The sequence below is a fragment of the Varanus komodoensis genome, unplaced genomic scaffold (assembly GCF_004798865.1).
Source record: "Varanus komodoensis strain SLA01 unplaced genomic scaffold, ASM479886v1 scaffold142, whole genome shotgun sequence".
Classification (NCBI taxonomy): domain Eukaryota; kingdom Metazoa; phylum Chordata; class Lepidosauria; order Squamata; family Varanidae; genus Varanus; species Varanus komodoensis.
The window spans coordinates 118710-144545 of NW_025335415.1; the positions used below are offsets into that span (position 1 = coordinate 118710).

A 25836-nucleotide genomic window follows, 5' to 3' on the forward strand; every position below is an offset into this window, starting at 1 on the left:
TTATTGCTGTTTTTAGTATTTTTTAGCAGTAGTGAAAGTCCATCTGTCTTGCTCTACTGCCCTGTATAGCATTGTTGCTAAGTATGAAGCGAGCTTCAGTTATTGAGCAGCGTAGAAATGAAATATGCATAAACATAAGCATCATAACCCTAAACAACCACCAGCACCAGCAAACAGAAGAGATTTTAAAAAATATTTTAAATTACTGGCATTTGTGGCCGAATGTGTACCTAACTGTGGTGGACTACATCTCTAATGTTTAAATATATTAAACAGTCTTGCAGCAGAATCCTCAGTGAATCTACTTTCAGGGACAGTAAAACTGGAATTCCTTCCTCTGTTTATATTGAAGAAAGATCACAGAATCATAGAATAGTAGAGTTGGAAGGGGCCATGAAGGCCATCAGGTCCAATCCCTTGCTGTTGCAGGACACAAGTTACATCATCCCACTCAGATGGCTGTCCAGTTCTGCTTTCACTGTCTCTAGTGTGGGAGAGCCCACCACTGATTTAGGCAGCTGGTTCCACTGTTCTATTGATCTGCCGTTGAGGAAGTGTTTCCTGATGTCCAACCTGTATCTGGGCTATTGCAGCTTGAATTGATTATTCCATGTCCTACACTCTGCTATCAGTGAGAAGTTATCTTGACCTTCCTCTTTGTGACAGCCTTTGAAGTAGTTATAGAGGGATATCATGCTCCCCGCCCTGTCTTCTATTCTCAAGGCTGAACATGCCCAGTTCTCTCAGTATCTCCTCACAGGGGAGTGTCTCCAAACCCTGGATAATTTTTGTTACCCTCCTCTGGACCCTTTCTATTTTTCTGCAGCTTTCTTAAATCTTGATGCCCAGAAATGGACACAGTATTCCAGATCTGGTCTAACTAGTAAGGATCATAGGTAACTACTACTGGTAACGACTACTACTTGTGATTTGGAAGTAATATTTCTGTTAATGCATTCTAAAATAGCATTTGCCCTATTGTTGTTAGCTCATATTTAGCCAATTATCCACAATTACGCTGAGATTTTTTTCTTTCTCAGTTCTGTTGAGACATGTATTCCTCAAGATGATGGATTGCACACTCAAATGCAAAGGGGATGGGTCTGGCTATTTGAACACAGCATTCGTGTTCTTTAAGAGGTCCAGTATTCCAGTATTTGTTAAAAACAACTATGAAGGACCACCACCCCTGCCACAAATTGATATATAAAGACAGGTGGCTGGCTACTTTTCTTTCTAATCCATATGTTACTCTTTCAAATGCTATATAAATAGATGCCACAAAACATTTTCCAACACTCTCCAAAGCACTGCTTGGAAGGGGACAGGCCCATAGGTTGGAGTGGTCCTGCCCAGAGACTTGTGGCAGTGCAGATCATGTTGCTGCCCATTAATACATTATATTCTGCTTTTCTAATACATTATATTCCACTTTTCTTTCTTAAGGGAGCCCATTATGATAGATAGATAAGGGTTTCATAATATAACTTGCAGATGCTGAGAATCACATTTGTATTAACATGAAAATGAAGGGTACTCTCAAACCATAGTTCAGATTTTTATCAAGTTTGCAAGAGAATATGAAGAGCAAAAAAAAAAAAAAAAAAGATAACACAGGGCTACACCTTCAAAACAACAAGTATTTAAGTTTCAGTTAAGCTGATGTGCAGAATTCACCTTTGCAAAGCAAAAATTCATATTCCTAAAAGAGAACCTCAAAACAAACACTTTTGACAGAGCACGTTTCATCTCCTTGTTTCTCATGCTGTAGATTATGGGATTCATCATAGGTGGGAGCATGGTATATATCAAAGTAAATGCAAAATCCAGATGTGAAGTAGAATTGGAGGTGGGCTTGAGGTAAGCTAAATATGCAGTGGATGCAAATACAAAGAAAACAGTGAGATGGGGAAGGCAAGTTGAGAAAACTTTTTGCCTCCCCTGCACAGAGGGGATCCTCAGCACTGCAGTAAAGATGTGCATGTAAGTCACAAAAATGAAAATACAGCAGCCTAACCCAATGCTAGCAAAGCAAGAAATGACTCCTATTTCAAACAGGTTCAGGTGGGAGCAGGCAAGCTTAAGTAGATGGGGGATTTCACAGAAAAACTGATTGACAATGTTGGAGCAAAAGGGGGATACAAAGGTGCCTCCAGTGTGCAGCACTCCACAGACAAAGCTGCTGATCCATACAGTAGCAATCATTCGAATGCAGACCTGTTTGTTCATCAAGCTCTGATATTGTAATGGGTAGCAAATTGCAACATACCGATCATAAGCCATGACAGTTAGAAGAAATACATCAGAAGCTACAAAGGAGAGGAAAAAGAGGACTTGAGCCACACACCCAGAGTAAGAAATGAGTCTGCCATTCATGAGGGAATTGGCCATGGCTTTCGGAAAGATGACAGACACTTGACCCACATCCTGCATGGCCAAATTCATCAGAAAGAAGTACATGGGGGTGTTCAGGTGGTGGTCAGAGGCTACTGCAGAGATGATGAGAAGATTCCCTACAACTGCTGTCAGGTAAAAAGCAAGGAATCCCATGAAGTACAGAATCTGCCAATCCCTAATGTTTGAGAATTCCAGGAGTAGAAACTCTGTCACAGAGGATTCATTATTCACATGTTGCTCTTTAAGAAACATGATTCCTGCAGAAGGAGGCAAGAACACATGGTTAGATGAAGAAAGCCAAAGGCAGTATTTGGAGATTGTCTATTAGAGTAGAAGCACTGACTCTTTCCCTGAAGGAGGGCATTTGCTTCACCACCTTTCCTGCCACCCCCATGCTAAAATAAAGTTGTAGGGGTCCTAATATTTTCCATTGTATCTGATCTCCCTGGATAAGTAGTCTTTTGCCCATATGTGCTTCATCCCCTGCTTTCCTCTCCCCCTTGAATCATTCTGCTGTATATTTTTTATTTCTTCCCATAAATCAAAGGTTCTCCTTTCCCCTGTCCATGCAGCCCTTTTTTGAAATAGGAATTTCCTTAAAGGACTTTTGCAGAATTTAGAGCATATGTAAATTAGCAAATCCAAATCTCTGTGTGCCCCCCCCACCCACATCCCTGCAGAGGCCTGATTCCTGGATCTTGTTGGTACCCAATACTGACACTGGGGGAAAATGTTGATTTGAGCACATATACTTTAATTGATTTATCATTTCAATTTTTCATTTGAGGTGGCTAGGAGGACTTAAAGGAAGAAGAAAAACTTCAGAGCTGGAACAGTTTCCAATTCATCTTAGAAAAGGTAAATGACTCCCTTGGTACTTGGGTTACACATTCATTTATTGTTCAGTGCATATATTAACAAGGGCTTTCTATGTCAATTTGGTACCACTGAGACTTTTATTGTACGCTTCAAAGGAGCTATTCATGGTACTCTATGGTAGTGAATCTAGGATGGAGATAGAGTTCAGCACCATGGTTAGCTCCTCTAACGCTCACAAGAGAAGCTTTATTCTATCTATTTATCACTATATTTTTCATCATTATATAAAATATTTACTAAAGTTAGAAAAATGACTTGTGCAACCTTCGCTTGTGAAAATGTCAATGATCTTATCAAATATATTATATTTCTCTTAACATTATTGCCCTTAAAATATATCAGATATCTTACCCGCCAAGCAATGTTCAGATTAAGTTCAAAGATTATTTAAAATGAATTTACAATTGTGACTCTTGATTGCTGGTGGTAGATTCTTATTCATCCCAGCTGGCAATTATGTCTTCAACTGGACTTTTCAGGAAACATTCCAATATTAAGAATGAAAAATCTTATAACAGGTTCACCAGCAAGGAGGGATTTCCAGCAAAGAGGAACTATGCATAGATGAGAAGAGGAAAGGCATATTCTTAACTTATATTATTGGAACAAAGACAGATCCCTGAAATGGTGAGAGGAGTATTGAGCAGATTTTCATGAGGTTCTTTCAATTGCAGGTGCAGTTTCTTCTCTAGTAACATTAAATGATTCACTATGCATCCAGACACATATGCCACTTCCTAAAACTCCCCTTTATTTATAGTGGCAGTAAGAATTCCCCAATGGAGGGAAGGTTTCTAGAGATTTACTCTCACAGGATTCTGACAGAGTTCAACAATGAAGGCCTGCAGAAAGTAGTTAACTTTCTCTCTGAGAAATGAGGTTACTGAACTTACTAAGGTTAAGAAAGTTAGGCTTTTCTTAGACACATAGAAAATTACAGGACATGGAGAGAACAAATTCATTTCCACTTCTTTTTGAAATATATACATTTACAATCATACATTTAACCTTTCCCTTCTTAAAAGTAAAAATAAAAAAATAAAAAAATTAAAGTGTTGCTTCTGGGGTGACTGTATAAGAGCTGGAGCAAGTGTCTGAGGCTATAAAAATGCAACACTCTAAAAAAACCTTTGTCCTGGCTAGGATTTTCCCTGTAGGGGTTCCAGTCAGCATAAGGATGCCTTTCAGCATTAAGGAAGCACAGCTAATATGTGTTTTAATTCTCTCTGAAGTTATGCTCACTGAAAAAAAACTGCATCACAATGGCAGGGCCATTGACTCTCACTGCAGGACCATGGTTTGGCCTACTGGCTAAAACAAAAGGACAGTTCTCCCTCAAAACATTTTTTCTTTATTCACTGGAAGTTTTAGCTTAGAATCATCACTCTAAGATGAGACAAGGTGATCTGCATTGAACCTTACTTTACACCTTTCCTTGGTTTTTCTTTGGAGTCAAATGTCACATAACCCAACTATTTCCATGGAATTACTAGGTTATCTGTGTCAGCCCAAGCTTTTTTCATACACATGAACTTACAGGCGAACGGTGGAAAACTGGAATTTGGGTGCCAGAACACATGGTACCCATTTAAATCCGTATGCTAAATGCAATACCATGAGTAGATTAATAAAAGGTACTCTATCTATGCAGACCTGCCCTTGGTCTGGGTCGGAAGCTGCAACAAGTGGGCATATAAAACCACCTTCCTGAGTTACAACTTTGGTAAATACGCTCAATGGGAGGAGGGAGGGGACCAACCTCACATGTGGGTTGTCCTGTTTGCGCAGCACTGGGTGGGTAAACCGTGGGCGGAAACCTGGTGGGGGGAGCACTCCCTCGACTTTACCATCTCGGCCAAGATGCGGTGCACGGGCCCCGAATATCTGAGGGAACTCTACAGCTTCATTAAGCAGCATAAAGTCCATGCAGAATGGTTTGGTACTAGCCATGGGACCTGCGGAGTATCAAACAAGCAGTGTATAGAGAGCTGCTAGAGGTGGCCTATTTCAGACCGCAGGTCGTCAAGAGAGCGAGGAGGGAGAGCCTCTCGCGATACCTGAGGGAACAGACTTACCCGATAGAATATTTTCAAGACAGGAGGGTTCCGTTCCGGCTGTGGGACATCAGGTGGAGGTTGTATCATCAGGTGTATGACCTGCAAGGGACCAGACCCTGGCTTCCCGAGAGGGCGCAGGCCTGCCCCAGACTGCAGTGTAAGAGCGGGGCTGTCGCGAGCGGGACGGTGCAAAAGGAGACGGTGAGGCACTTTGTCAGCGATTGCCCCACGGCACGCGCCACGTGGAAGGCGGTGTCTGAAGCACTGGACTGGCCAGACCTGGGCTCCCAGGACTGGGAATCAGTCGTGTCTGGCACAGAACCCACTCCTCCATTGAAGGGACCCAGGAGGAGTGTGCCCAGGAAGCGGCGGTGGAGAGAGACCACGGCTCCCAAGACGTACTGGACTGTGCCGTGGTCCACAATTAGGCTGATTAATCTGTACGTTCTGTTGGCGCTGTCCCTCCAATGCCACAGAGAGATAAAGACACAAAAGGTGGCTGACGTGGCCGGCTCAGTCAAATTTGTCCAAGAGAAGATTTTTTGGTTGAGCCGCGAGGAAAAAGGGAGGATGCCGCCCAGTCGGTGGAGGAAATTATGGCCGTGGTTGAGTGGGGCTCATGCCCCGATAACGTAATGTCCGTGAATCACTCATACATGTTGCCCAGACACATGGCATGAACCTATCAGGAGAAGTCTATACAAAGTTCTTTTTGTACATTTGATGTGTAAAGCCTGGGATCTTGTAAATGTGTGTACATTTGGCATTTTGAAAGGATGTAAATAACGGATGGGGTACTTTCTATTTTTGTAATGTTGCAATTTTTGGGCCTTTTTGTACCATTGTAGTATGTTTTTATTTAAATAAAAAATTTCAACCTAAAAAAAAAAAAAATCAACCTAGTCAACCTGGGATCAGTCCACTTTTACATATATATATGACAACTCTGTTGTGTTTTTTTATTTCTACTCATTTATTGTAAGCTGTCCTGAGACATTTGTAAGGGACGGGTTAAAAAGCTTTTAATGAATTAATTAATATCCTCAGAGGAGAGTTTGTTGGTCATTCCAAAATTTTCAAAGTGCCACTGTACAATACTTCAGCAGTGGATTTCTAGATAGCAGCACCCACCATGCAAAAATTTCTCCTTGGAAGAGGCAATTTGTAGTTCAAAAATAAGACATCTTGCAAATGCCTCTTAAAAATGCTTTTTCAACAGTCTTTTCCTGACTTGTAATTAAATCAATGATGCAGCTCCATTTCACTGCTCCTGTACTGGTCTATATCATTGTTTGAGTTGTAATGAGAATTGGTTTTGATTGTATTTTAAATGTGATGTTTATATTAATACTTTAAATTGATGTTAATCTTTATAGGTAAACCTCTGAGGGTTTTTGATATTTAGAACTATAGAAATATTACAGGCAAATACATAATAGCAGCTGCACTTCATACACACTTTCTCTTATACAACATGTTTCTGTGAACTTTCCCTTTGATACCCACTTCCATCTGCATTTCTCCATTTTACTAGCTGAAACATCTGGTGAGGTCAAAGTTCCCACAGTCAAGACAAATCATTGCAGCCCCAGATTCTGGAGGCAACATGACAAATGGGCTGCTTCCCCTCAACCAATCAGGGAGTTTCATCCTGGATGTTCCTTTTACAATGTCTGTGTGCCAAGCAAGAAAGCCCTTAGGGGCTGTGGAACGGGTAGCAGGTGAATCAGGGAAGCCTTCAATAATATTTATAAAATAATGACCATAAAACAAACCCAGAAATGTTTAAAAACAAATCCAGTTGAACAAATGTAACTGAGGAAGCAACATCAATTATTTCTGGATCCTGGGTGGCAGTGGCAGGCAAGCAGTCGAAATAAGCATCAAGGAGGAAATCGCTCTTACAAGAAAATCCCAAAGATGTAAGGTGGTCATACAGAAAGCCCTTTGCCCATAGAGGTGAATTTAGAGGAATTTCAATTGGCATCAAAGCAGAGGATATTACATAGGATTGGGAAGGTGTAAAAGAAGTGTCACACACACACGAACAGCCCTTAAAGCAGCATATTCTAAAAAGTACAGCTCACAGAAAACACTACAAGCAAGTGGTCATATGCAAGTTTATTGGGATTAGAATCAATGCTCACTTTCAAATATCAATAACTGGCAATAAAAGATGGCCTCAAACCCAATCGTTTTGATAAAGCTTGCTTTATCTCTTTGTTTCTTATGCTGTAGATGATTGGATTCATCAAGGGGGGAACCATGGAATATATCAAAGTAAATGTCAAATCCAGAAGTGAAACTGAATTAAAGGAGGGCTTCAGGTAAGCAAAATACCCAGCAGATACATATTCAGAAAAAACAGTGAGATGGGGAAGACAAGTCGAGAGGGCTTTTTGCCTTCCCTGAACAGAAGGAATCCTGAAAACAGCAGTGAAGATGTGCATATAAGTCACAAAAATGAAAATACAGCACACTAAGACAATGATAGCAAAGAAGGAAAGGACTCCTATTTCAAACAGGATCAGATTAGAGCAGGCAAGCTTAAGTAACTGGGGAATTTCACAGAAAAACTGATTGACGATGTTGGAGCAAAAGGGGGGTGCAAAGGTGCCTCCAGTATGCAGTACTCCACAGACAAAGCCACTTATCCACACGGTGGAAGCCATTTGGATGCAGGACTGCTTATTCATCAGCATCTTATAGTGCAGCGGATTGCAAATGGCAATATACTGATCATAAGCCATGACTGTGAGAAGAAAGAAATCAGAAGCTAGAAAGAAGATAAAGAAGAGAACTTGCATCATGCACCCAGAGTAAGAAATGTGTCTGCGGTTCCTGAGGGAATTGTCCATGGCTTTGGGGTAGATGACAGACACTTGACCCACATCCTGTAGGGCCAGGTTCATCAGAAAGAAGTACATGGGGGTGTGTAAGTGGCCATCCAGAGCAACTGCAGAGATGATGAGAAGATTCCCTGCAACTGCTGCCAGGTAAAACACCAGGAATCCAATGAAGTGCAGAATCTGCAGTCCCCAAACCTCTGAGAATTCCAGGAGAAGAAACCCTGACAAAGATGATGCATTAGCCAGATTCTGCTCTTGAAGAAACATGTTCCCTATAGAAAGAAGTAAAGGCGAGCGGTTTAAATGAAGACTTGATATTGCATCAAATTGAACAGTAATGCTGAAATATTAACATTGTGCTGAGATTATTAATTGTGGAAGCAAAAGTACTCAGCCTAAGTATTGAGAAGAAAGTGCCTTGCATTCTTTTGAGAATAGAATATATATTTCAATCAAATTACCACCCCTTCTTATCTTTTGAAATGTTCTTGGGGGAAGGGACAATCTGTCAAAAAGTTGAAAATTATTAACAAACGTATTTCTCCCACTTTTTTCTCTTTTTGAGGACTCACAAGAAGTCCTCCAAATATTCAGTAACTAAATACAGGAGCCATGGGTCTTCAGAAAGAAATGTATGGCCAGATTCATCAGAAAGAAGTACATGGGGCTGGGCAGGTGGTGGTCAGAAGCTACTGCAGGGATGAGGAGGAGGTTTCCCACAACTGCTGCCAGGTTAAACACCAGGAATCCAAAGAAGCACAGAACCTGCAGTTCCCGAAGTTCCAGGAATCTCAAGAAAAGACACTCTGACACAGAAGTTTCATTCACAAGATTGTCCTCCTTAAGATGCATGTTTCCTACCCAAGAAACCAATATGACAGAAGGATAAAAAGTTGATCTGCTGGCATAGCAGCAGTAGTAATAGCGCTAGGTCTCGGGGGAGGAAGGGGTCATCCATATGCTTCATTTTGAAGAAGCTGGAGGGAGAAACATGGGTGGGCAGGGGGGGGAGAAATCAGCTACATCCTTTGGTGAGCTGGCACAAATCAATTTAAATGTCATACTGGGGCTACCTTTTCCTCCAGCTTTTCTAGTAGAGGCTCCTTTTCCACTTGTCTCTTTTGTGTTAAGTAGGTTTAACTGAATGCACATTCATTGGTGCAGTTTGCATGAGCCCAATTTATTAAGGTCACTTTTGCAACCATTGGGATCTTAGCCAAGAATGGGGTTGCTCTGTGTGTTTTCAAATGATTTTTATTGTGTGGAGTAAGAGAGGAGTTGATAGCTGGAGAGAGGAGGGGCAAAAGAGAGAGAGGAGAAAAAGGGAGTGGGAAAGAGAGAAGGGAACACACAGAGAGAGAAAGATGGTGAGGATGGATGGTTTGATGGATTGGGGAGTGAGTGTAGAAAAGGGAAGTGCAGTAGCTGTGCCTCCCCATGGACACTTTGTGACCCATCCCATCTCTCATTGGCCTACAGACCCTTATAGCTTATGCATGACAGAATACAGCCTTCTGGGAGGTAGAATAACCATTTTCCATCTATGGTATAGGACAGTGTAAATTATACAGAAGCAGCACAATTTGAAGTACCTCAAACAACACAGCTAAAACACAGCTAAAAATACTTCAGAAAATTCTCCACAACCCAAGAAAGGACCCGTGTGATCATAACCAGCAGCTGTTTTGAACTGGTCTGAGCTCAACTTATACAGGAGTACCAGGAACCACCCTCGCAAAGCTAAAGTTGCACAGTTTTCTCAGATTGAGATCCCCCCCCCCCCCCGCAATTCACTGTTCCCAGAGACAATATATAAGATTGGAGCTGCATTTTGGAGGACTGCCTTTGGGGAAGAAATGTTGCTACTTGTTTTACTTGCTCAAATTCTTTCAGCTACTACTTAACATTTTGTATTGGAGTTTTATACTGTTACATTGCATTTGTTCTGTTGTTGTTATATATTATAGTATTGCATTCATTGTTGTTAAGTAACCAACAAGCTTCAACTATTGAGCAACATGGAAATGAAATATGCATAAACATTGGCATAAATGACCACCACTAGTGTCAACATATACAGAAGAGAAATTTAAGCATATTTAAGACAATCTCCAATGTTAAATAAATTAAACAGTCTTGCAGAAGAATCCTCAAGGAATCTTCCTTGTGGGAGAATGAAACCAGAATTTCTTCTCCTCTGTTTTATAATGAAGGAAAATGATGGTTTACACACTCAGATACAAAGGGAATGGCCCTGGCTATTTGAAAACAATGATGTCCAGTTTACAATACTTATATATTGTGTTAAAAAAGGACAAGACCCCCTGCAAATTGACTATATGGAAAAGTAACGGGCTGGCTATTTTTCTTTCTAATCCATATGTTACTCTTTCAAACGCTATGCACTGGATGCTACAAACCAAACATTTTCCAATATTTTCCAAAGCACTGCTTGCAGGGGACATGCCCATAGGTTGCAATGGCCCCGCCTAGAGAGTGATGGCATACAAGCCCATGTGGCTGCCATGTGTAGAATTATAAATGATATTCCAGTGTGCCACAGGACCCATATTTGCAGAAGATATGCATAGATGGCCTTTTAGAAAGTGCTTCCCTCCAGTACCCCATTTATGTACAAACTTTATGTTAAAGACATACCAAGCAGTTCGCATGTTTTTATTTTACTATGGTGAAAGTGTGGGGATAAGCTGGGCAGCAACCATTACATAAGCCATGGTGAGGAAGATTATGCCACATTGCCCCCAAAGTAGATGAGTTCCCTATAGAGCAGTCATGTTTGCCTGTATGTAGGCTTACATTCTTATTTCATTTATAACTTGTCATTCTACCAAAAAAGGAAGCCCTCTGTCTCATTTGCCAACAAGAGTTATGTGAATGCAAATAGATCAGTATATGGCAATCAAAGGTGCAGCCATGGAAAATCTGATCTAAAATTAGCTTCACAATAGGCAGGAAGTATTAATGCCCCTTCCCCCACTGCCCCTCACTATGGTTATGATCCATACCAGACTCCCTTAAGAGAAATGAAGAAAAAAAAGACTGCGTGACTACATCTTGGAAATATGCAGTGCTTATGCTTAGCAGAGTGCTTAGCTCTGATTGTGCTTATGCTTACATTTTTGCATGAAAAGAATGGAGAAGACACAACTGGATGAGGACTGCAAGCCCAACATCTTTGACAAAGCATCTTTTATATCTCTGTTTCTCATGCTGTAGATTACTGGATTCATCAAGGGAGGGACCATGAAATATATCATGGCAAATGCCAAATTCAGAGGTGAGTTTGAATTGGAAGTAGGCTTGAGGTAGGCAAAGAACCCACTGAATAAAAAAAGGAATAAAACCATGAGGTGTGGAACACAAGTTGAGAAAGCCTTTTGCCGTCCCTGTGCAGAGGGCATTCTCAGCACTGCACTGAAGATGTGCACATAAGTCACAACTATGAAAATAGAGCACCCTATCCCAACAAAGCAACCAAAGAAAACTAATCCAATTTCAAACAGGTATAGATCAGAACAGGCTAGCTTCAGCAATGCTGGGATTTCACAGAAAAACTGATTAACGACATTGGAGCAAAAGGGAGATGCAAAGGTCCCTCCAGTGTGTAACACCCCATAGAAGAAGCTGAAGATCCAAACAATAGTAATTGTTTGAATGCAGGCTTGCTTGTTCATCACATTCTGATACAGTAATGGACTGCAAATGGCAACATACCGATCATAGGCCATGACTGTCAGGAGAGAGAAATCAGATACTGTAAAGGAAACAAAAAAGAGAACCTGAGCCACACACCCAGAGTAAGAAATGTGTCTGCAGTTCATCAGGGTATTTGTCATGGCTTTGGGGATAATGACAGACACTTGTCCCACATCTTGCATGGCCAAATTCATCAGAAAGAAGTACATGGGGGTGTGCAAGTGGTGGTCAGAGGCTACGGCAGAGATGATGAGAAGGTTTCCCACAACTGCTGCCAGATAAAAAACCAGGAATCCAATAAAGCACATAATCTGCCAATCCCAGATGTCTGAGAATTCCAGCAGTAGAAAGTCTGACACAGAGGATTCATTATTCATATTTTGCTCTTTAAGAAACATGATTCCTGAAGAAGGATGCAAGAACACAGTGGTTAGAGTAAAGAATGCCAAAGACAATATTTAAAGATGGTCCACATGAGTGGAAGCCCTGAAACTTTCACTGCAGGAGGCCATCTACCACTCCATCTTGCCCCACTCCCCACATGATACTTGCTAAAATAAAGTTACAGGGGTCCTGATGGCTTCTGTTGTATCTGATCACCCTGGATAAATAGGCCTTTGCCCTTTCATCCCCTGCTTTCCTCTCCCCCTTGAATCATTCTGCTGTATGTTTTTTATTTCTTCCTGTAAATCAAAGATTCTCTTTCCCCTGTGCATGCAGCCCTTTTTAGAAATAGGAATTCCCTTAAAGGACTTTTGCAGAATTTAGAGCATCTGTAAACTAACATATCCAAATCTCTGTGTGCTTTGCCCCCCCCCCCCCCCGCAGAGATCTTATTCCTGGATCTCGTTGGTACCCAGTACTGGGGAAAAAATGTCAGTTCGAAAGTATATGCTTTAATAGATTTATCATTTTAATTTTCATTTGAGGTGACTAGGAGGACTTAAAGGGAGAAGAAAATTTTCAGAGCTGGATGAGTTTCCAATTCACCTTTGTCTATTTTTCCTTAGAATGTTGCACATGAACAACATTCAGTGCATATTCAGTGCATATATTTACAAGGGCTTCCTAAGTCAATTCGGTACCACTGAGATTTTTATTGTGAGCTTTCTAAGAGTTATTCATAGTACTCCATGGTATTGATCTATGTTGGAGATAGAGTTCAGCACCATGGATAGCTCCTCTAAAGCTCACAAGAGCAGCTTTATTCTACCTAGTTATCACTATATTTGGTCATTATTACATAAAATACTTACTAAACTTAGAAAAATTACTTGTGCCACCTTCACTTGTGAAAATGTCACTGATCTTATAAAATACATTATATTTCTCTATACATCAGCTATCTTACCTGTCAAACAATGTTCAGATGAAGCTCAAAGATTATTTAAAATGAATTTTCAATGGTGACTCTTGATTGCTGATGGTAGATTTTTATTCATCCCTGCTGGCAATCATGTCTTCAACTGGACATTTCAGGAAACATTCCAATATTAACAATGAAAAATCTCACATAACCAGAAACACTTTGACTTATAACAGGTTCACCAGCAAGGAGGGATTTCCAGCAAAGAGGAACTATGCGTAGATAAGAGGAGGAAAGGAATTTTCTTAACTTATATTATTGGAACAAAGACAGATCCCTGAAACGGTGAGAGAAGTATTGAGCAGATTTTCATGAGGTTCTTTCAATTGCAGGTGCAGTTTCTTCTCTAGTAACATTAAATGATTCACTATGCATCCAGACACATATGCCACTTCCTAAAACTCCCCTTTATTTATAGTGGCAGTAAGTATTCCCCAATGGAGGGAAGGTTTCTAGAGATTTACTCTCACAGGATTCTGACAGAGTTCAACAATGAAGGCCTGCAGAAAGTAGTTAACTTTCTCTCTGAGAAATGAGGTTACTGAACTTACTAAGGTTCAGAAAGTTAGGCTTTTCTTAGACACATGGAAAATTACAGGACATGGAGAGAACAAATTCCTTTCCACTTCTTTTTGAAATATATACATTTATGATCATACCTTTAACCTTTCCCTTCTTAAAAGTAAAATAAAATAAAAAATAAAAGTGTTGCTTCTGGGGTGACTGTATAAGAGCTGGAGCAAGCGTCTGAGGCTATAAAAATGCAACATTCTAAAAAAAGCCATTTTTCTGGCCAGGATTTTCCCTGTAGGGTTTCTAATCAGCATAAGAATGCCTTTAAGCTTTACAGAAACACAGCTAGTATGTGTTTTAATTCTTCTGAAAAACAAATCTTCATCAAAATAGCAGGACCATTGACTTCTCTGTATAACCATGGTTTGGCCTACTCACTTAAAAAAGGGACAGATTTCCCTCAAAAACGTTTTACTCTATTTACTGGAGGTTTTACCTTAGAATCATCACTCTAAGATGAGGCCAAGGTGATCTGCCAATTACCCAATCGCCCAATTATTTCTATGAAATTTCCAGGTTGACTGTGTCAGGGCAACCTGGAAATTTTTTCATACACAGAGACTTAAAGGTGAATGGTGGAAAGCTGGAATTTGTTTGGCACAACACATGGTACCCATTTCAATCCATATACTAAATGCAACACCATAATTAGATTAATATGCAGAGCTGCCCTTGGTCTGGGTCAGAGGCTGCAACTAGTGGGCATATAAAACCCTAGACAACCTGGGACCAGTCCACTTTCACATATATATGTCAACTCTGTTGCGTTTTTTTATTTCTACTCATTTATTGTAAGCCGTCCTGAGACATTTGTAAGGGACAGGTTAAAAAAGCTTTTAATTAATTAATATCCTCAGAGGAGAATTTGTTGGTCATTCCAAAATTTTCACAGTGCCACTATATAATATGTGAGCAGTGGATTTCTAGGCAGCAGCACCCACCATGCAAAAATTTCTCCTTGGAAGAGGCAATTTGTAGTTCAAAAATACGACATCTTGCAAATGCCTCCTAAAAATGCTTTTTCACCAGTCTTTTCCTGACTTGTAATTAAGTCAATGATGCAGCTCCATTTCACTGCTCCTGTACTGGTCTATATCATTGTTTGAGTTGTAATGAGAATTGGTTTTGATTGTATGTTAAATATGATTTTAATTTTATTACTTTAAATTGATTTAAATATTTATAGGTAAACCTCTGAGGATTTTCGATACTTAGAACTATAGAAATATTACAGGCAAATACATGAATAACAGTTGCGCTTCATACACTTTCTCTTATACAACATGTTTCTGTGAACTTTCCCTTTGATACAAACTGCCCTCTGAATGTCTGCATTTTGTTGTATACATTGTTAATTTCTGAACTGCATGGCTGTACATTGAGCAAGTTTATGAAGTGCAAAGTTTCTTCTGTCCTTTTCTAAAATGAGCAGCACATGGTAGGATGCTGAATGAAGGAATGCAGCATTCTGTAAGATGAAGAAAAGCCAAAGTTGTACTCCCTTAACTCCCGTGTGAGTTAAGGGTGTGCTTTTCCAATACTCCTATTGCTCTCTTCAAGTCAAAAGAGGTGGCTAAGGAGGTGCTGAGAGCATTTTTGTTCTGTTCTGTTTCTTTGCTTGCTTGCTTGTTATATGTTACTGTACATTTTTTAAAATATATTTTCTGGTGGAAGCTCAAGCTACCAGAGATGATTCTTCCTCCCACTTTCATTTTACCTTCTCAACAACCTTACTATGGTTCATTAACTATTTATCTAAGCTGGATAAGTAAGTTTAGATAAATAGTTAATGAACTACAGTAATATATTTCATGGGTATATGGCGATCTAAAGTGTATTAACTCTATAAACAGTATTGCAGCAATCATGCTAGAAGTTGTGACAAGTAGAAAATAATGTGGGGAAGTGAGAATCTGGGCTTAGAGGAAGCAGTCATACTTTCAAAGGTAAAAGAACAGCTTCCTGCATCACTGTATTGATTTCTCACCCAGCTATAGATAGTGAACCTCTGCCCAAACCATTTCTTTCCTCTGACAAGGATCTTAGCATTGTGAAAGCAACCCTGCGTGCTTGCAGGAGGTGGGACATATTCAACACTTTGGTCTGCACTTTTTTCACAGAATATTATTAGGCTATTCTTACTCTTTGAGAGGTCCTCACTTTACAGGCTGGGACATCTGGTGAGGCCAAAGTTCCCACAGTCAAGACAAATCATTGCAGCCCCAAATTCTGGAGGACAACATGACAAATGGGCCTGTTTCCCCATAACCAATCAGGGAGTTTCATCTTGGATGTTCCTTTTACAATGTCTGTGTGCTAAACAAGAAAGCCCCTTTGGATGGATTGCAGGGGAAGCAGGGAAGCCTTATATAATACTTGCAAAAAATAACCATGAAACAAACCCAGAATGTTTAAAACCAAATCCATGAAGAAGCAGCATCGATTATTTCTGGATCCTGGGTGGCACTGACAGGCACTGGCAGGCAGGCAGTCGAAATAAGCATCAGGGAGGAAATCGCTCTTACTAGAAAATCTCAGAGACCTGGAGTGGACATACATTGCACATAGCGGTAACTTTAGAGGAGTTTCAATTGGCAGCAAAGCAGAGGATAATATTAGGATTAGGGGGGTGTAAAAGAAGTATCACACACACACAAACAGCCCTTAAAGCAACATATCCAAAAAACTACAGTGCACAGAAAACATTACAAGCAAGTGGCCAAATGCAAGTTTATTGTGATTAGAATCAACACTCACTTTCAAAAATCAGTAACTGGCAAGGTGTTCCTAAAAGGGGGCCTCAAACCCAATAGTTTTGATAAAGCTTGCTTTATCGCTTTGTTTCTCATGCTGTAGATGATTGGATTCATCACTGGTGGGAGCATAGAATATATCAAAGTAAATGCCAAATCCAGATGTGAAACTGAATTAGAAGGAGGGCTTCAGGTAAGCAAAGTACCCAGCAGATATATATAAAGAAAAAATAGTGAGATGAGGAAGACAAGTCGAGAGGGCTTTTTGCTTTCCCTGAACAGAAGGAATCCTGAAAACAGCAGTGAAGATATGCATATAAGTCACAAAAATGAAAATACAGCACACTAAGGCAATGATAGCAAAGAAGGAAAGGACTACTATTTCAAACAGGTTCAAGTCAGAGCAGGCAAGCTTAAGTAACTGGGGAATTTCACAGGAAAAACTGATTGACGATGTTGGAGCAAAGGGGGGTGAAAAGGTGCCTCCAGTATGCAGCACTCCACAGACAAACACGCTGACCCACACAGTGGAAGTCATTTGGATGCAGGATTGATCCACAGAAGCATATGGGTCAGGAATAATTTAGCCACAGGTCTTCATCTCTTCTGAATATTCAGTACATTCCTAATATTCCTGGAATGCATTTTCAGAGAAAATATGTCTGGACAGCTTGGGGTTTTCAGAGAGAAAACATGCCCACCACCATTGATGTATAACGTAATTTACATAACTTCTCTTTCATACACACAAGCACCTATAATGCACAGTAATGCAGCAGTAATAGGATAAAATCAATACATGTGAAAATGATCTGGACACTTTATGGATGCATTTGTTGATTTCTGTAATCTCACTTTCAGTTCTGTGTCAGATCACTCACAAACACCAAAGAGAGAAAGAAGAAAACACCAACCAACCAAAAAAGTGTTGTTTCTAGGGTTGCTTTATAAACCTAGGAGAAAGTGTTTGAGGCTATAAAATGCAAAATCCTCCTTTCCCCCTTCTTGTTCTGGCTGGAATTTTCCCTTACTGGACTGCAATCCACATAAGAAGCATGTTGAGCTATAAGGAATCAGTACTGTGTCTTTTAAGTCTTGAGGCCATGCAAAGTAATTAAGTTTACTGCTTATCAATGAGTTGTCTTACAAAACTTTAAAAATTATGACACAGCTTTTCCTCAATGGATTTTCATTTTGTTTGCTGAATGTCCAACAGAGCAAAGCATTTCCTGACAGTTAGGACCCCGAGGGTGTGGAATGGGCTTCCTCGAGAGGTCGTTGAGGCCCCATCGGTGAGGCTGTTCAAAGATAGACTGGACATGCACATGGTGGGCATGTCGTGAGTGGAGCCGGCTGGTGCTGGAGGTCAGACTAGATGGCCTGGGAGGCTCCTTCTGACTTGCTCTGTTTCTGTATTTCTATGTTTTAGCTTAAATCATTCTCTTTGAAATGGGACCAAGAAGACCTGAATTGAACTATGTTTTAATCCATCTGCATGGCTTTTGTTTGGGGTCACAACATCACCTTGCCCAGCCATGTGTCATGGAGTCTGGCAGTAGCACTTCATGATAGCAGCACCCCCCATGTACAAATCTCTCCCTTGTGCAATTTGGGAGGCAAAAATGGGTCATTGCCCTAGTGCCTCCTATCCATGCTCACCCACTCAGGCTTTCCTTGGCTTGTTATTACATTTATTCCATGCTGCTCCATTCTACTGATCCTCTGCTTATCTGGATTGTTATTTTGTGTGAATTTGAAAGGTGATTTTTAATATTAAATGTATAAAGCTATTGGAGTCTTTATACCTTCAAGTATAGAAATGCCACAGTAAATTGCATGCATATCTATTGCATTTCATATACACCTTCTCTTAAACAGTACTTGTGCATGTGTATTTTCCCTTTGAAATGCATTTGTGTCCTCATCACCCACTTAACTGTATATTGTCCTGCACATAACTTAATTCATGAACTTTATTCCTGTATGCATTAATCCACAAATTTCAAGTAAGCGTAGATTACAGCATGTCACACCTTTCCAATTTGTGAGAAGGTTTGTGAAGAGCAAAGTCTCTCAGACCTCTTTCCAAAGCAGGCAACAGGCAATAGATTTCTGAATTAAGGGAAGATAAAGAAGGGAATTAAGTAAAGCCAAAATCAGCTGTACTGTCTTACTTCCCAGTGAGGAAGACACCACTTTCCTATATTCCTACTGAGTTCCTCAATTCAAAAGAGAAGGCAGGCCAGTTGTAATTCAAGGGGGTACCCCAAGCTTTTTACTTCTGTTTTGTTTGTTTGCTTGCTTGCCTGTTTGTTATATTCTGTTGTAGAGGTTTCCACCTGCCATCTTTCCTGGAAAATTATATGAGAAATTATTCTACCTCCTGCTCCAATTTTATTCTCTCAACAACTGGATAAGGATAGATATTAACCAATGTGTATTTCTTTCTGCTGACATGGCTGTTGGCCATGTGGAACCAACTTGGGGTTCTCATCTGGTTCAGAGGAAGGGGATGTAGGGATTATTCTAACTGCTGGATTGCAATTTCTGGACTCCTCTTTCTCTATTTCTGATCATCCCATGTTGAGCTCTTTGCGATGTCTTCAACTTGCTACTAGATGGGATATCAGGTAAGGTCAAAATTCCCTTGGTCAAGCCAAATCTGCACTCCCCAAATTCCCCAAAACCAATCAGGAAGTTTCATCCTGGATATTCCTTCTGCAATGACTAAAGGACTTGCCTATTTTCTTTTCACCTGCTTTTTCAAAATCTCTAATAAAGCAAGGCTCCATGATCACACAAAAAGTTCTACCTGCGTTCAAGTACATGTTGCATAGAAGTCCATTTTACAGGTTGCTAAGTCAACAGAGCAAGGTCTGAACTGAAGACCAAGAGTGAGACCAACATACCAGGATTTGTAGGTGATGCAAATATGTGCCTTGCATCAAATGTCTAATCTATATAAACTTTCATGTCTTTGGTATGCAAGAGCATATTCTGCCTTGCAGAATTCTAGAGATTCAGCTTCCAGTTGTTCTGTGTGAATGCCCTCTTGACTCATGAAGCAACCTTCTCCCTTAGCAAGGCTAATTCCCTTAGCTACAACCATTTCAGCAAGCTGAGAAGATGGAAACAGGGCACTCCACCAGCACTGCTGAAAGAATTATTATTTTCCACTGTTCCCTCCCCCTGTTTTTTCATTGTGTGTCATGGCATTTTTAGACTGTGAGTGTCTCCCCACTGCAGGAACATGTATTAGATGGGAGATGCAAAAATATTTCTAATAAGAATCAATTTAACCATCATTCTCTCAAGAAACTATACAGTTGACACATATTGTTGTTCTCCAAGCACTATATCACTGAGAACTCAACACTAACATTACACAAAGGATGTACTCAGAGCTATGAAGTTAGAGTTTGCTGAACTGTAAGCTCAGGATAACTTGGACAGAGATTCCAAAATAGAGCATTGAGCAAGATCAATCACTGCATAGCCACAATTTAGATTGTAAAATAGTGAATCAATTAAGGTAGGCCAATAAGTGTTTTGCAGATGCTGAGAAACATGTTTGTATTAACATGAGTGTAAAGGGAAAAATCTCATCATTTTTCAGATTTTTATCAAACTTATATTAGAATAAAGAACCATTCTGGGATTATGAGCAGCACAGAAAATGAAAGAACGAACGAATGAATAGCATAAGAGGAGAGAAAAAGTTCAACTTAGAGGCAATATGTTCATAAAAATGAGTAGTTAATTTTTGGTTATAATGATGCACAAAATTCAACTTTGCAAAAGAGAATTCATATTCCGAGAAGAAAACCTCAAACCCAATAACTTTGATAAAGCATGCTTTATTTTTTTGTTTCGCATGCTGTAGATTATGGGATTCATCACTGGCAGGAACATGGAATATATCAAACTAACTGCCAAATCCAGCTGTGAAGCAGAATTAGAGGTGGGTTTGAGGTAGGCAAAGTACGAAGTGAATACAAAGAGAGAGAAAACTATGAGGTGGGGAAGACAAGTAGAGAAGGCTTTTTGCCTCCCTTGCACAGACGGGATCCTCAGCACTGCAGTGAAGATGTGCACGTAAGTCACAAAAATGAAAATACAGCAGCCTAACCCAATGCTAGCAAAGCAAGAAATGACTCCTATTTCAAACAGGTTCAGGTGGGAGCAGGCAAGCTTCAGCAAGGCTGGGATTTCACAGAAAAACTGATTGACAATGTTGGAGCAAAAGGGGGATACAAAGGTGCCTCCAGTGTGCAGTACTCCACAGACAAAGCTGCTGATCCATACAGCGGAAACCATTTGAATGCAGGCTCGTTTGTTCATCAAGCTCTGATATTGTAATGGATAGCAAATGGCAACATACCGATCATACGCCATGACAGTGAGAAGAAAGAAGTCAGAAACTACAAAGAAGAGGTAAAAGAGGGCTTGAGCAACACACCCAGAGTAAGAAATGTGTCTGCAGTTCATGAAGGAATTGGCCATGGCTTTGGGGATGATGACGGACACTTGACCCACATCCTGTATGGCCAGATTCATGAGAAAGAAATACATGGGGCCGCGTAAATGGTGGTCAGAGGCAATTGAAGAAATGATGAGAAGATTCCCTGCATTTGCAGCCAGGTAGTAAGAAAGGAACCCAATGAAGTGCAGAATCTGCCAGTCCCGAATATCTGAAAATTCCAGGAGAAGAAACCCTGACAGAGAGGATGCATTAATCAGTTTTTGCCTTTGAAGAAACATGTTGCCTATAAATGGAAGAAAAGGAGAGTGGTTAAAATGGGGATTTGATATTGCAACAAGTTGAAATGAAATACCTAAATATTAATGTTGTGATGATAGTATTATCCATAGAAGCAAATTTACTCATTCTAAGGATTTGAAAGCAAGCATTTTTCTTTCTTTCAGAATATATATTTTAATCAAATTGCATTGCGAATTTATCATTTGTAAAGTGCTAGGAGAGGAAACAAATGGGCAGAGCTGGCAAAAATAGCAGATTATGGAATTCCCCCAATTTCCTCTTCTTAATGAACCCCTCCACCTTTGCATTCAGAACCCCTCCATCTAACTATTCAATGGCCTTCAGCTTAAGTGGTACAGATGTCAGATATTTGCCATAGTCTGTCATGTGGGATGAGGTATTTTCCTATTCATTTGTCTTGCTGCATTTCTTCCTCATGTGTACATAGTCATAGGAAAATGTTATTTGCTGCACAGAAATTAAAGACAATGGACATACCCAACAGCAGAGGAGTAATTTGTCATTGCCTGAATTCAAGGAAAGAAACTTGGTTAGACAGATAAAGAAATCACTTCATGCATGTGATAGGAGAATGAGTATGACTGCAACGCCAAAGGAGAATAAGGAATAAAGTGGGGAAAATGAACATGGTGTGTTTGGGGGCATGGGGAGAGGGCGAGAGGAAGAGGGGAAGAGAGAACAATATATATTTGTGTATTCTTTTTCATATTTCATAGATTGTTCTGCACATAGTCTGCTTCATGAATAGTCTTACAAATTTCAGGTAAGTCTGAATATCATCACATCCTTCCATATCTGTTTCTTGGTAGGTTTATGGTGTGCAAGTAATTTAAGAGGAATTGAACAAATTTCTTACTCATCCCTGTCCTGAACAAGCAGAGGGAAATGAATGGCTGGATCAGAGGAATATTGAATTATGGGAGATGAAGGAAGCTTTTCAGGATGGCCAGGGTTACCTGAGCTCTCAGAGTTCTCTGATGAGGAAGGTGCACCTCTTTATGATCCTGTGAAGGCACATGGTTCTACCCCACTCCTCAGTTCAACAGGCCTCAGCCTGCCAGATGAGGAACAGTTTTGTTGCTGCATTCTTCTTGTTGCAATTATTTTAGATCGGTCCTGATGAAGCTGAAACTGTAACAGAGGATGCTCCATCTCCTCTCCTTTTATCTTCACAATCCCTTGAAATGGAAGCACATTCTGTGAGATGTATGGCCCGGTGGGGATTGAGACATACTCAGTCTCAACCACTACACTAGAACAGTTTGTAGCAGCAGAAGTCATAAATTTTGTGACATGGACACAGTCATGGGGGAAAAGGATGCTCTGGGGAAGCACTTATTCTTCCAGCAGCTGTAATGAGAAGATCCATGGAAGCAGAAACAAGGGGGAATACCAGCCCCAGTCCCTTGTTTCTGCTTCCATGGATCTTATCATTACAGCAACCTCCATCAGCAACTTTCTGCTCTCTCCTGGTTTGGAGGCATAGGGGAAGCTGTGATTCAACACTCAGTCTCCACTTACCCTACTTAAAACATTCAGCTTTCAGCTGTTTGGGGGGTCCTTGACCAGGCCAGATCAGTGTATCCCAAATTCAACAGGGTAGTCTAGGCAAAGATTGTTCTCATAGAACTATTTTTATTTTTTATTTTTTTAAAAAAATTGCCTGGACAGTCTTACATTTGTGTCTCTTGTGCCATAATATATGACATCCTGAGGCAAAGAGGACTCTGAAATATAGAAACCACCAATTTTTCATTTCCAAATTATTGGGGGGAGCCATATTAGTCACAGTTTTGTTTTGGTTTTTTAATTTTTGTATTTGGTTCCTCATGCCCCCAGTATTTCCATATTTGTATTTCATAGATCGTTAGTAATTTAGCACCGAAAAGTTTCCACTTAGTTATGAATAATGGAGAAAATACATAGGTTTCTATGTAGAAAATTCAGCTAGATTTCATGTATAGGGATTAGTCTGAGAAGCCAGTTCTGGATGTCCAGCTGAGGATTTTTGGAGGGCAAGGGAAGGAAGCTGAAGCACTACCCAGAAACCACATGTCCTGGCAATCCCAGCCTTTCCCTCTCTCCACTTCCTGGATGCCTTCTTTAACCCCATCCAAGGGGAGAAGGCCTGAGAGAGGTTCTGATTTTGGATCTCAGAATCTGACATATGCCATGGTCCTTAGAACCTGTTTGGTGGCCATAGGTCTCTCAGAATTGTTTGGTCTCTCAGAGTTGAGGATTTAATTCACACATGCAGGAGAATCTTTTGTTCCCAGTGTTCTTTTCTTCAGCAGCCCTCACAGGGATCCGTCCATATAGTTGCTCTTATGTGGCCTAGCTCCACCTGTCCACACCATCCCCATAGTGACCTAACACCCTCCCTGCAACATCTCACAGATCTGCATTGCCAAAATGATTTCTGTGCACCATCTGCTTCTACACTTGAAGGATGACAGAAGTCCATGTCTGCAGTGATCAAGTTCATGCAAAGTGATATACATGCAGCCATCTGCCCCTTGATGTCAGAGCTGACATGTCTATGTGGCAAATTCTTTCCTTTGGCTATTCAAAGAGTGCTCATCAGAAGAACCAGCAGCAAACATTTCTGCTCCATGGCAGGGCAAACCACTGTGAAATACCAATCCCTGCACACATTCCTCAGAAGGGTTCGTGGGCCCCCTTTTGTTAACCGTCTCTTGCAAGTGGCAGGAAGGACCCAACTAAAATCATGGAGCATCCAGTCCACACTTTTGAGTACCATATGAGTAGATTTCAGGACATTAGAATGAACATGTTTCAATGCCAGCTGTCTTAAGCCTTGTTGCTGGCAAAGTCCACCAAACCCAAACTTGCAGAAGGCAATTGTACAATGAACTTTCAGAAGTGTTCCACTTCCACTACACCACCGGTACTGGTAGTGTTAGTATAAGTAATGGAAACAATTCAGAATGTAAGAACCTAGAATCAGATGTTGCAAATTAAAACTTGCTCCCACTTATTTTATTGGGTCTGTTGCCTGCCATTCAGTTGGCCATGCACCAAAAGTAAAAAGAAAATGAGGGCATAGGGAGTCCCACAAACATTTTAACTACAATGGAATACAGGGGCATATTGAAAGCTTCCTACATGTGCTAAAGTACTAAATTGTATCTAGACCACTGCCTTTATACTATTAAAATAAAAAGAGAGGGAAATATCAGAACTGCTAGCTAAATACGGTTTGGGATTCTATTTCTCCAGAGCGTTCAGCTTTGCAGAAAAGGACTGGATGAAGTACACATAGAAGAATACCTTAGTCCCAACAGCCTTGACATACTATGTCTTACTTCTTTGTTTCTCATGCTGTAGATTATGGGATTCATCAAGGGGGGGACCATAGTATATATCATTGTAAATACCAAATTCAGATGTGAAGTAGTTGTGGGGTTATAGTATGCAAAATATCCTGTGACTATAAAAACAGAAAAAACAATGAGGTGTGGAAGGCAAGTTGAGAAAGTCTTTTGCCTTCCCTGCATGGAGGGGATTCTCAGCACTGCAGTGAAGATATAGGCATAAGACACAACAATGAAAATAAAGCAGCCTGATGAAAAAAGAGCAGATACAAAGAGAATTCCTATTTCAGTTAAGTACAAATTTGAGCAGGCAAGCTTAAGTAACTGGGGGATTTCACAAAAAAACTGATTGACAATGTTGGAGCAAAAAGGGGGTACAAAAGTTCCTCCAGTGTGCAACATCGCATAGAAAAGGCCGAAGATCCATACAGTAGCAATCATTTGAATACAGGCCTGTTTGTTCATCAAGCTCTGGTATTGTAATGGGTAGCAAATGGCAACATACCGATCATAAGCCATGACTGTGAGAAGAAAGAAATCAGAAGCTATAAAGAAGATAAAAAAGAGGACCTGAGCCACACACCCAGAGAAAGAAATGTGTCTGCTGTTCATGAGGGAATTGGCCATGGCTTTGGGGAAGATGACCGACACTTGTCCTACATCCTGTATGGCCAGGTTCATCAGAAAGAAGTACATGGGGGTGTGCAGGTGCTGGTCAGAGGCAACTGCAGAGATAATGAGAAGGTTTCCCACAACTGCTGTCAGGTAAAACACCAGGAATCCAATGAAGTGCAGAATCTGTAGTTCAAAAACTGTTGAGAATTCCAAGAGTAGAAACCCTGATGCTGTAGATGAATTAAGCTGGTGTTCCTCCTGAAGAACCATGATTCCTACAGAAAGAAGCAAATGTACATTGGTTAGTGTGCGGGTTTCAGTTGTAACCAATGTAAGTGTGGTAATTAAAATATTAATTTCCTGTTGACATCATTGTATTAGTATTATTGGAATTATTGTAGTTGTTTTAGCACTAGTACAATTTGTAGATCTAAATATTTTTGAAATTGTCCCTTCCCCTTCCCTTCCCTTTATCAATTTGTAATGTGTTTTCTGGAATTGGCTGAGATGGC

The 25836-nt window shown here is 40.4% G+C and overlaps 5 protein-coding genes across 5 annotated transcripts; all 5 read right to left on the reverse strand.

The window, feature by feature from the left end:
- Positions 1-1650: 1650 nt before the first annotated feature.
- On the reverse strand, positions 1651-2649 carry LOC123020163 (olfactory receptor 14A16-like). The gene has a single exon (XM_044423590.1). The coding sequence runs from the start codon at positions 2647-2649 to the stop codon at positions 1651-1653; it is 999 nt and encodes a 332-aa protein (XP_044279525.1).
- Positions 2650-7489: 4840 nt separating this feature from the next.
- Positions 7490-8449, reverse strand: LOC123020147 (olfactory receptor 14A16-like). The gene has a single exon (XM_044423573.1). It carries the CDS (start codon positions 8447-8449, stop codon positions 7490-7492), a length of 960 nt encoding a protein of 319 aa, XP_044279508.1.
- A 2843-nt stretch (positions 8450-11292) lies between these two features.
- LOC123020164 (olfactory receptor 14A16-like) lies at positions 11293-12297 on the reverse strand. Its single transcript, XM_044423591.1, has one exon. It carries the CDS (start codon positions 12295-12297, stop codon positions 11293-11295), a length of 1005 nt encoding a protein of 334 aa, XP_044279526.1.
- Positions 12298-20377: 8080 nt separating this feature from the next.
- Positions 20378-21352, reverse strand: LOC123020165 (olfactory receptor 14C36-like). Its single transcript, XM_044423592.1, has one exon. The coding sequence runs from the start codon at positions 21350-21352 to the stop codon at positions 20378-20380; it is 975 nt and encodes a 324-aa protein (XP_044279527.1).
- A 3267-nt stretch (positions 21353-24619) lies between these two features.
- Positions 24620-25594, reverse strand: LOC123020166 (olfactory receptor 14I1-like). The gene has a single exon (XM_044423594.1). The coding sequence runs from the start codon at positions 25592-25594 to the stop codon at positions 24620-24622; it is 975 nt and encodes a 324-aa protein (XP_044279529.1).
- Between the last annotated feature and the right edge of the window lie 242 nt (positions 25595-25836).

Excerpts from the sequence above, each read along its gene's own strand:
- LOC123020164 (XM_044423591.1), bottom strand. The coding sequence starts at position 12,297 with ATGTTTCTTAAAGAGCAAAATATGAATAATGAATCCTCTGTGTCAGAC.
- LOC123020147 (XM_044423573.1), bottom strand. The coding sequence starts at position 8,449 with ATGTTTCTTCAAGAGCAGAATCTGGCTAATGCATCATCTTTGTCAGGG.
- LOC123020165 (XM_044423592.1), bottom strand. The coding sequence starts at position 21,352 with ATGTTTCTTCAAAGGCAAAAACTGATTAATGCATCCTCTCTGTCAGGG.
- LOC123020163 (XM_044423590.1), bottom strand. The coding sequence starts at position 2,649 with ATGTTTCTTAAAGAGCAACATGTGAATAATGAATCCTCTGTGACAGAG.
- LOC123020166 (XM_044423594.1), bottom strand. The coding sequence starts at position 25,594 with ATGGTTCTTCAGGAGGAACACCAGCTTAATTCATCTACAGCATCAGGG.